The sequence below is a fragment of the Pterocles gutturalis genome, unplaced genomic scaffold (genome assembly GCF_000699245.1).
Source record: "Pterocles gutturalis isolate BGI_N339 unplaced genomic scaffold, ASM69924v1 scaffold1129, whole genome shotgun sequence".
NCBI lineage: Eukaryota > Metazoa > Chordata > Aves > Pterocliformes > Pteroclidae > Pterocles > Pterocles gutturalis.
This window is the reverse complement of record NW_010132846.1, coordinates 32,074-42,754: the sequence shown is the minus strand read 5'-3', so window position 1 is coordinate 42,754 and position 10,681 is coordinate 32,074. Positions and strand designations below refer to the sequence as shown.

The window sequence follows — 10,681 nt, the reverse complement described above, 5'->3', positions numbered from 1 at the left end:
TGGATGTGGCTCTGAGCAGCCTGGTTTAGTGATTGGCAGCCCTGCATATGGCGGGGGGGTTGAAACTAGATGATCACTGTGGTCCTTTTCAACCCAGGCCATTTTATGATTCTGTGAGTCTATGAATAGCTCAAGAATCACGTGGTTCGTGAAATCCCTGTGGACTCCTGTTCATATGACGATTTCGTAATCTGAAGGCAAATTGAGTGTAGTTTTTGTTTTGATACTTTCACAGACAAGTTGGAGAGTTAGAAGTATTAATGGCAGTGCATCTTCTGGAGGGTTCAACAAGATCAGGTTTCATACAGTTGTATTGTTAAAACTATTATTTCTGTATTTGTGCTTTATTTATTTCAATTAGCCAAGCTGGCATTTGAGCGAAGAAACACTGACGAACATGGCAAATCTAGAACAAAGGTTGTTGTGGGTCACTTGAACTTTCAGTGGCTGAAGTAATAGGATCGATAATAAGATAAAATTAATACTTTTCTTACCTACGGTAAAAGCAAGGGGAGAATATCTGAAGCTATCACCTAAGCAAAACTGTTTTGGATAAATGCTTATTACAGCCTGATTAGTCCTTGTTGTTCATTGGTGTTTAGTAATGTTTGCTCCATTTACAATCCCTTGGTTAAATGTATTGAGAAAGCAAAAGTATGTGCTGGGGGATTGATGCAGCAGTATAATAAATTGATTTAAGAATAATTTTTCAGGAAGCTAATCCATTTCACCTCTGCATAGCCTCAACAATAAGTTTTAGATTTCATTTAGTTCAATGAGTAGTTAGTCCATCTGTCTTAAAACAAATTACTTTTCCAAGAAAAGGCTTAGCTATTTACTGTGATAGCTCCTCTGTGCTTAGGTTATATTAGCTTCCATGTTAAGATGCTTTTAAACCAGTTTCACTTACTAGAGTCTCAGCTTGCATCAGTGAGGAAAAGCATAGGTCTCTTGAGTTTCTTGGGCTGAGTGTTATTAATAAATAGATTTATTTGACTCTAGAGTCAGTTTAGAAAATTACACAAGTGGAACATCTGTAAAGCAGCAATGTTTGTAAAGTGTAGTTAGTTGTCCCTTGTTATGTGTTGATCTTGTAGTTTTTTGTTTCAGGTGGTTTGCTGCAGCCTCCTGTTCGTCTAGTGTCACAGCCTCAACCAGCTCGAAGATTAGACCCACCATCCAGATTTTCCGGGAGGAATGACAGAGGAGGAGACCCTATGCCAAACCGAAAAGATGACAGGAGGTACGTTGTAGAAGGCTAGACTATATTCAAAGCATTCTGTAAAGACCCATCTTCAAACAATCTGAGCTTCTTGCTCCAGAGTGATGTGTGCAAGTGGCTTTTCTTTTGGATATTAGTGAAGAGTTCTTGTCTATCTGAAATGAAAGAATTGCATAATCAATCTCTCTTGTAAAGTGACAGTGTACTGCAACAAACTATGAGGAGCTTCTTTTTGTGAGTCATCTCTGACAGGTCTAGCTTCTGTTGTGCTAGAAACCATTCTGTGTTATCAGCATGCAAAAATATTTGTATCTCCTGTGCATTTTTTTAAGTCGTGAAAGAGAACGAGAGAGACGTAGGTCTCGAGAAAGATCACCCCAGAGAAAACGCTCCAGAGAGAGATCACCTAGACGAGAGAGGGAGAGGTCGCCTCGCAGACCGCGACGTGTTGTTCCTCGTTACACTGTTCAGTTTTCAAAGTTTTCATTGGACTGGTATGTTTATAGTGCCAGATGTTTACCTACATCTCACCTCAGTTCTGGGCACAGGTTCCTGTGAGCTGTGTCAACACATGTGTAGTGAGTGGTAAATTATGATCTTAACTTTAAAGAAAGATCACATATATAATGGCTGAGAACCTTGTATGATAAACTTTTTCTTGGTTCTTTTTTATTTTTGAATGCTGCTGAAAAATATCTTTATAAACCTGTTTAACAAATATTCTCTAATATGCAGACACCTTAATCAGAAGAGTGTTTAGTAGTTACTTGTTTTTAAACTTCAGTCCATGACACTTACTTAAATATATTGCTCTTTAAATTTTACATATATGGTATTAAATATACAACGGTTGTATTTCCAGTTAATATGCCACTTAATTCTGTACTTTATTAATGGTTCTTTTATGCTGTATCTTTCAAATAATGTTGTTTGTTTCAGCCGTAGCTGTGATATGATGGAGCTGAGGCGGCGTTACCAGAACTTGTATATCCCAAGCGATTTCTTTGATGCTCAGTTTACCTGGGTGGATGCTTTTCCTATGTCTAGACCATTTCAGCTGGGAAACTACTGTAATTTCTACGTAATGCATAGAGAAGTAGATCCTATAGATAAAAACGCTGCTGTCCTTGATCCACCTGATGCTGATCATCTGTACAGTGCAAAGGTTTGTACAGGTTTCCAGTATTATGACTATTCATTAGAAGTTTTTTTTCTCACTAGGTTGAATAAATGAGTATAAATGAAGTGAAAATATTCTATGGTGATTTGAGCAAAATACAACATTTTAAACTTTTCAGTAAAGGGCTAGTATGTAGAACTTGAAGAATAATGGCTGAAATTCAGTTTGTTTTTCTGTTACTAGAGCTGTCGTAAATCTTGTTTTTACTGAGGTCTCTTCCATTCTCTGCACACAATTGCACTGATCTGATATAGGAAAGAAAGCCAGCTCCTGCAAGATCTCCGAATGTATTTTTTGGGCAATTTGTTCTAAATAGTTAATTGAGCCCCCCTGTTTTTTTTTTCCTTCAAGGGTCCTGTCTGTGCAGTTTGTGCTCTTCTGTTCAGTGATATAGTCTTTCTTTTTCCAGATTTATCTCAATATGTATTATTTGGCTGGAATTACTTTAGTTGAAAGTAGATTAAGCATATTGGGATTATCTGAATGTCAAAAAACACTTCAGTGTCAAAATGTCTTCCTAGAATTTGATCCGTTTGGAAGCTCTTCCATTAAAATAGGTCTGAGATTTGTTTTAGAAGTATTTCATGATAAAGATAGGTTTAGAAAGAAAACTGCCTTTAACCCCTGTATTTCTGAAAGACTTAACTTTCTTTCTCTGTATAAAAACCTTGAAGTCTTGGCTCAGGTATCAGGCATAGTGGTTTTTTTCAGTCTATTGATGCAGAGCAAGAGTTCTCTTTAAGAAAGTTAAGCTTCAAAATGTATTCAGTATCTGAGGAATAGCATCTTGTTTCGTAATATTAAACTGTTCAGGATATAAAGCAACCTTGTTAGATTTGACTGTTAATGGGATGCTATGAGGATGCAGATGAATGTATTGGTCAGTACTCTTGTACCAGATTGTGACAAAATGGAAGGGGTCACTTACTGAAAACAGAAATTTACTCGGTGTGCTTCTTGGTACAGGGTATTTGGCATACAGTGATAACATGTGAAGCATGTTACTTTTACAAGCTTTCTGTGAGTTGTTTTGTTTTATTTTTTTTAAATAAGATCACAGATTGCATCCATATGGACAGAAGAATTGGTCCTTGTCAGACCTTTTAATACTCGGTTCTACAATTCTATTTTACCTTTACTTGTTCTGATTTTTTTGTGACATTAAGGAAAAGGTACTGGTATGTAAGTGTTTGTAAGTTGTGGTCATTGTTTACCAGTGATAGTGGGAGAGCTTCACAAGCCTGATTTGACTTACACAACAGGTGATGTTGATGGCTAGTCCTAGTATGGAAGATCTCTATCACAAGTCATGTGCTCTGGCTGAAGATCCCCAAGAACTTCGTGATGGATTTCAGCATCCTGCTAGACTTGTAAAGGTAAATATGCTTCAGTGCCAGATACTATTAGCAATAAAGGTTGGTTATAGAGCTTTAAAATATTTGTCGACAAGGAAGGAGTTTGCAGGCACCTAAATGATGGCTTAATTTTTCCTCTGAAGAGACCTAGTTTGTATGTCAACTCTTTCTGGTTTATAGGAGCTCCATCTTCACTGCTGTCACATTTAGTAAGTCAAATGTTTAACAGATATTTGGAGAAACCTGTATTAATGATATAATAATTAACTTTGTTAGCCTTTTTTAACAAGCTCCTAGACTTTTTTAAGGGCTCAGCTGTGAAGAGAATACAAATGAAGGAACAGTTAAGTAACCATTGTATTAAATGAAATTTAACTGTTAAACTGAACAACCTGTAAGTGCTGTGGTGTTTCAGGACAACACAGACTTATTTTCCAATTAAACTCCATCATCTTAAAGCAAGTGGGAGTACTTGAATTTATAGATATTATGCCCTTGTCTTTTGTAGCTTTGCTGTATTGCTTTTAAGCAGGAACATCTGTAAATGTGTACTGGAAATAAGACCCCATTTAAATTAGTATCTGTTTGCCTTTTGTGTTAGAAGGCTTTTAATTGCAAAGGAACAAGCCTATACCAATAAAGAAACTTGATGGGAAGTCTTGCAAACAAGAATGAGTGATGATGTTTCAACCTATTCCATTTCTGAAATAATCTGTGGAAGAAAATAACTGAACTCTTTCTTGAATGACTTTCATTTTCAGATTTTAAAATAATGTGACAGTTTACTCATGGATTTCAGTGTGCATGCTTATGAAATATTCTTTGCACTTTGGGAAAATGACTCATTACCCCTAGCAGGGGAACATTCAGAAGACTCTTTTTGTCTAGTTTTTAGTGGGTATGAAAGGCAAAGATGAAGCTATGGCTATTGGAGGACACTGGTCCCCATCACTGGATGGACCTGATCCAGAAAAGGACCCTTCTGTGCTGATAAAGACGGCTATTCGTTGTTGCAAGGCTCTTACAGGGATTGACTTAAGTGTGTGCACTCAATGGTAAGTACTGTACTGCAAAGCAAAGTACGCTGTAGAAATCCTTGTCTTTACCAGCAATCTAAAAAAGCAGCTTTGATGGCTGCTCTTGGTAGTACAGGTAAACTACTCAAAGGATGTTCTGTTTTGTAATGAGCTTGACTGGTGCCAACTGTGCTGAATACTGCATTAGGAACTAATTACAAATTGTGGATCTATTTGACATGTTATGCTGTAATTTTTTAATGAATGTGCATTGAAAATATTTTTCATTTTGTGCATAGCTGGAGAAGATCGTCAAGAGAACTTCATTTCATTGTTCTTTTGTTATAAATAAATAGCTGTTTATTATATAGCCATATTTTCTCTTGATGAATTTTTGTCCTGTGTTAACGCTCATTGCAGTCTATTGTATGCTGAATTTGAAGTGGTTCAACAACTTTTATTTGCACATTAAACCAATGTGTGCTAAACAACAAGTTATATAATTTTTTTTTTGTTCTCTTCAATTGTGATATCTTCTTACAAATGTGCCGAAAGAGAAAATATGGCTTCCATAATTTTTTTCTTTAGATAAACTTCAAGGTCTTGCAGCAAAGTTTCTTTACTTGATGTGCTACAAGTGATCTAGGCTCTTTAAAATGTATTGTAGAAATTTTTTTTCCAACATGCTTCTTCCCTTGCAACAGGTACCGTTTTGCAGAGATTCGCTACCATCGCCCTGAGGAGACCCACAAGGGGCGTACAGTTCCAGCTCATGTGGAGACAGTGGTTTTATTTTTCCCGGATGTTTGGCATTGCCTTCCCACCCGCTCAGAGTGGGAAACCCTCTCCCGAGGATACAAGCAGCAGCTGGTCGAGAAGCTTCAGGGTGAACGCAAGGAGGCTGATGGAGAACAGGCACTGAACGCTAATCCCTTTTTCTATTTCTGCTTCTCACAGGCACAGGAACACAGGCACAAAATGCACACCACATACTACACAACATACATACATAGGAGGAACATAACTGGTAACAATGACTGGTAAACCAGCTTTCAGCAGTGTAGTGAATGTTGCTTTTTTTTATTTCAGCTAGTTCACTAACTTTAAATGTGTATGCTGATATCACAAATGGAATTAAGTTGTGCTTATGATGCGCAGAAAATTTTTTATCATAGATGTAGTTGCTGGAATCTGGGACCAGTTGTTGAGTGGGATGCAGTTTATGAATAGCTGTCTTTAAAACATTTTGCCATTTTCTAAAACTTCTAAATTCTCTCTTGTGGCCCGTTCTCATTGTGATATTTGAAATTGAACAAACACTAGTCTGAAACATCTGAATTTCAGGCCATGTGGCTGATCAACATCTTGGAATAAGGGAAGGTCTGACTGAACAAAGAGTAATTTGGGGGATTTAAAATCTGGGGGAAGATCACACACTGTGTGGTTAAAGGAGACCATCAGTGTCTGTGTAACCCCCATGTTCTTTGTGGTGTTGCTTATCACCCTTTTGTGTTCCACAGATCTGGCTTGTATTGGCTGAGTGGCACTGTGATCATTTATAAAGTGGTAGAATGTATGTGTGAACTTGTCAAAATAATAACTTTAGGAGAAGACTATCTGAAACAATTGTGACCTTGCACAGATCAGCAACAGAATTTAAAAAATAACTGAAATGCTTTCAAGCTTTCTGAATGATAATTTCTAAATTTTGTTTGTCAGGACGAAGAGGAAAAGGATGATGGGGAAGCTAAAGAGATCTCTACACCCACACACTGGTCTAAACTGGATCCAAAAACAATGAAGGTAACTAACACTTTTCTTAGAATTTTACTCCATTGTACATCTTACTTTTAAGGCATGACCTAAAGTATAGCTGTATGTTCCCTTAACTGAGCAAAAAATTTCAGTTGTGTTTTATCTTCCTTGCTGATGTGATATCACAATATGCAAGAGTGACTTCTGATTTTAATAAGTGAACACAGCTAATTGAAACTATTGTGAACTTTTTAACTTTGTACAATTAAACCATATTACATATGATACATTAACTGGAAAATGAAGTCTGTAGTAATCTGGTCAAATCTACTTGCGTTTAAAATGTGGGGTCAAAAATAATGTTAGTTTAGAAAGGCAATAATTGTACAAAAATGTCAGGAGACATAATAAAAAGTTTCCTAGAAAATAATAGTAGGAGTAAATTATTTTGCTATAGTAAAATCCTTTCCCTGCCCCTGTGAAAAGTCCCTCAAAAAAAGGGTTCTTTGAGGAGAAATACACAGTTTTGAGGAAGAAAATGCAGTTGACTTTTCAGTGCTCTTACTTCACCTTTTCTGCTAATCATATTTTGCAATGTCACTGGTTGATACTACTTACAGACCTTTTATTTACCAGGTAAATGACCTTCGCAAAGAATTAGAAAGTCGAACCCTTAGCTCTAAAGGACTGAAATCTCAGTTGATAGCTCGACTGACAAAGCAGTTGAAAGTAGAGGAACAAAAAGAAGAACAAAAGGAGCTAGAGAAGTCTGAGAAAGAAGAGGAAGAGGAGGAGGATAGGAAATCTGAAGATGACAAAGAGGTTAGGTTTTGAACGTATTTGGTTTAAGTCTTATTAAATATACATAAATACGTAAGTCTTATATACAAGTACTATAAGAAGTATAGGAATATACATAGTTGGGATGTTGTAGTTCTCAGACATCTACTGGGAACTCTTTTTGAAACCTGAGCTGCTGAATTGGAATGAAATCTTGGCAAGTTTTAATTTCTTTATATCAGCAAAGTCAGTTGAAATGTGCAACCGTCAATGTCAGACATATACGTAAGGAAAGATAAATCCCAAACTCCTGAGAAAAACTATGCTTGAGAGCAGGTGAGCACGCTTAACAAGATCTTAACCACTGAAACCTATATGAGAAGCAGCTGCTGCTTAATTGTACTGACTTTTAGTAGCACAGGAGCCTTGGGGAATTCTTGGGGAAATGGGAGGAGGGCAGGTTCCTGTCTGGAAAAGCTTATAGTGTCTCAAAGAGTCCAGTTTCTTCACATGGCTAATGGTTTTCTTAGGCTTGTTTTCCCTTGTTATGAAGTTTTTATTCTTGCTTTTGGATAAACTTCCTACGTATTGAAGTCTCTCAGTGTTGCAGTTGGTAGTTTCAGTACTACTTTGCTGTTTCACAAGGATAAACAAGATCTGGGCAATAAGGCCAAAGCTCAACCACAGAAAAGTGGCATTGAAATTTTACGCACCTGTGTTAACCTTGTTGAGGGAGCAAAGGCCATGTACTTGCTAATTCTGTTAGCTGCTGCCTTCTTGCATAGCTTCAACGGGTTTCGCCTATCTTGGGGTTTCTTGCCACAGCTTTAAGATTGGTGGAGGGAGCTTTAATTTTGCTTGCTTTTTTAAAAAGCACAAGCTCTGCCATGACTTTTTTCATAATCATAATATTTATCTCTTGGCAATCAGTAAGCTGCTTGGTATTTTACCTTTTTTCAAACTTTTGTTTTAATTGCATCAGTTGTATCTGTAGAGATTGTATTTCACATATCAAAAGAACTGAGAAAATTGTCATGTCTAATTGTTAAGGCAGTGTTGGATATCTTTGGGAGGATGATATATGAAGCCTTTAGTCTTCCTATGTAAGGAATAAGACAGCTTACTGTACTTTGCAGCTCTAAAAACACCCCTAAACAAACAAAGGACCCCTCAGAAGTAATGATTCCTTTGCTGGCTTGTGTGCCATTTCTTGAAGTGAACTAGCTTGATTCCTTCCAGCGTTGAGTAACCACACTACAGTTAGCACCATAAGACAGTTGGAATGTGCTCATGGCTCTGTGTGCTAAACAACACTGCATGTCCTACTTTGTGTCGCTCAAGTTTCCAGTCATCTTAAGATGAGTGTTGGCAGTGGACACAGGATGCATTCTGGAAATTCTAGTCTGTGACTTCTGTCTTCTGTGTTGCATTCAGTAGGCTGTGCTTTCCCTCACTTTCTTCAAAGCACTGAGTCCTAAAAACTAATATGTAGACTGAAACTTCAGTTTTGGAATATGCTGTATGTTATTTTTTTGCCTCTTTTTAGGAAGAAGAAAGAAAACGTCAAGAAGAAATAGAACGTCAGCGGCGGGAGAGACGATACGTCTTGCCTGATGAACCAGCAATCATTGTACATCCAAACTGGGCAGCAAAGAGTGGGAAGTTTGACTGTAGCATTATGTCTCTTAGTGTTCTTCTGGACTATAGGTTAGAAGATAATAAAGAACATTCCTTTGAGGTAATTTAGCTATGCTACGCCATTCGTGTGATAACAGCAGTATTATTAAATTGTAAAAGTTTATGATAGCATGGCAAAATAAAACTTTAGTTTCTTTGTGCAATACGTGGAAAAAAAATGTCCAGTCTTTGGTACATGGTTTACAATAACAGTGTAGTCACTGTATGATATCCAGAAAAAATGCACAGGTTTTTAGATACGTAACTGAGTTTATAATTTATACAGCTGATCTAGGTCCTGAGCTACTGCACTAAAGGAGAGAAGCATTTTTATGAAGTTGGTTAAGGTTTCTGTATTCAAAGTAGATAGTAACAGATCTGACACTACACAAAATTCTGACATGGTGAAAGTTGGTAAGGTAGCACCTCATAGCTATTTAATCATAAGTGTATAAAATTTTAATACATATTTTAAAACTTTTTGTTCTGTTTTCATTTTTCTTTATGTGCAGGTATCGTTGTTTGCAGAACTCTTCAATGAAATGCTTCAGAGAGATTTTGGTGTCAGAATTTACAAAGCACTGATTTCTCTCCCAGAGAGGGAGGACAAAAAAGACAAAAAAAGCAAAAAAGAGGAGAGAAAAGAAAAAAAAGAAGAAAAAGATGATGAAGCAGATGATCCAAAACCTAAGAGGAGAAAATCTGGAGATGATAAAGACAAAAAAGAAGACAGAGATGAAAAGAAGGTCTGCAGCTAGCTCATATAAAGTCTTACCCTGTCTGGATCAATATTAAACTGTTTCTATTTGAATTTTACTTTATTGCTTTTGACAACTCAGATCTTGTAGTGTTAGTTAATTAACTTGACTCGATCTATTTAAATATGCTTCAACCATATTCAGTAATTTAAAAATTGTACAGGTGTATTGGCAGTATTAACATTCAGCTATATCACATAGATTTGTATTTGTTTATTTAAAGTATCTAAATAGAAACAGATGCAAATTTTGAATGAATGGTAGTGAGGTTTTTACTTTCCTGTTTTTTAGTTCTGACTGGATAAATTTTTAGGAACTTTTGTTACAGAGGGAAGATAAAAGGAAAGATGATTCTAAAGATGAAGAAGAAACTGAAGAAGACAATAATCAAGAGGAATATGATCCGATGGAGGCAGAAGATGCTGAAGATGAAGATGAAGGTATCTTGAGTTATAGATATTGTGGCTCTCAATTTTTTTTAATTGCCATTCAGTATATTCTTTCAAGCTGGAAAATGCCTTGGAAATAGACAATTCAAAATTGCATTATTAGACTAATTTTATTTTAGTAATTCTGACCAGATCTACTTAAAATGTAAGTGAACATAGTTCATAAAAACTAGCTGTGATACTCAAAGTAAGGCATGTATATAGAAGTGGTTTTATTTTTTTCAGAAGGCAGACCACTCGCAACTCCCATTGAAGTCAGTAGGAGATGTGAGTATTCAGCACCTCTGAAAAACCAAGCCACTTTTAAGTGCCTAACTTCCTATTCCTCAGTTCTGAAATGTCATCGTGTTTTTATTAGGCCAGAATGTAGTGTGGGCTGCTCTTTACGTGATGTTATGAGGAGCTGATTTCTGTTTGGATGGAGTTGTGTTTGCCTGAAGAAACAGGGAGAGGGGTTGGGGAACTTTCTTGTCTCCAGGGAGCAGCAGT

General features: G+C 36.7%; 1 protein-coding gene across 2 annotated transcripts in view; it reads left to right on the top strand.

The window, feature by feature from the left end:
* Positions 1 to 10,681, top strand: part of CCAR1 (cell division cycle and apoptosis regulator 1) — a 27,268-nt gene that overhangs the window by 10,906 nt on the left and 5,681 nt on the right. For both annotated transcript variants that reach the window (XM_010080993.1, XM_010080992.1), the window contains 11 exons: positions 1,111 to 1,243; positions 1,555 to 1,716; positions 2,162 to 2,387; positions 3,665 to 3,778; positions 4,646 to 4,812; positions 5,478 to 5,688; positions 6,493 to 6,576; positions 7,165 to 7,350; positions 8,855 to 9,046; positions 9,498 to 9,731; positions 10,072 to 10,183. In XM_010080993.1, the coding sequence (XP_010079295.1) occupies positions 1,111 to 1,243; positions 1,555 to 1,716; positions 2,162 to 2,387; positions 3,665 to 3,778; positions 4,646 to 4,812; positions 5,478 to 5,688; positions 6,493 to 6,576; positions 7,165 to 7,350; positions 8,855 to 9,046; positions 9,498 to 9,731; positions 10,072 to 10,183 (1,821 nt within the window). The remainder of the gene's footprint in view (positions 1 to 1,110; positions 1,244 to 1,554; positions 1,717 to 2,161; positions 2,388 to 3,664; positions 3,779 to 4,645; positions 4,813 to 5,477; positions 5,689 to 6,492; positions 6,577 to 7,164; positions 7,351 to 8,854; positions 9,047 to 9,497; positions 9,732 to 10,071; positions 10,184 to 10,681) is intronic.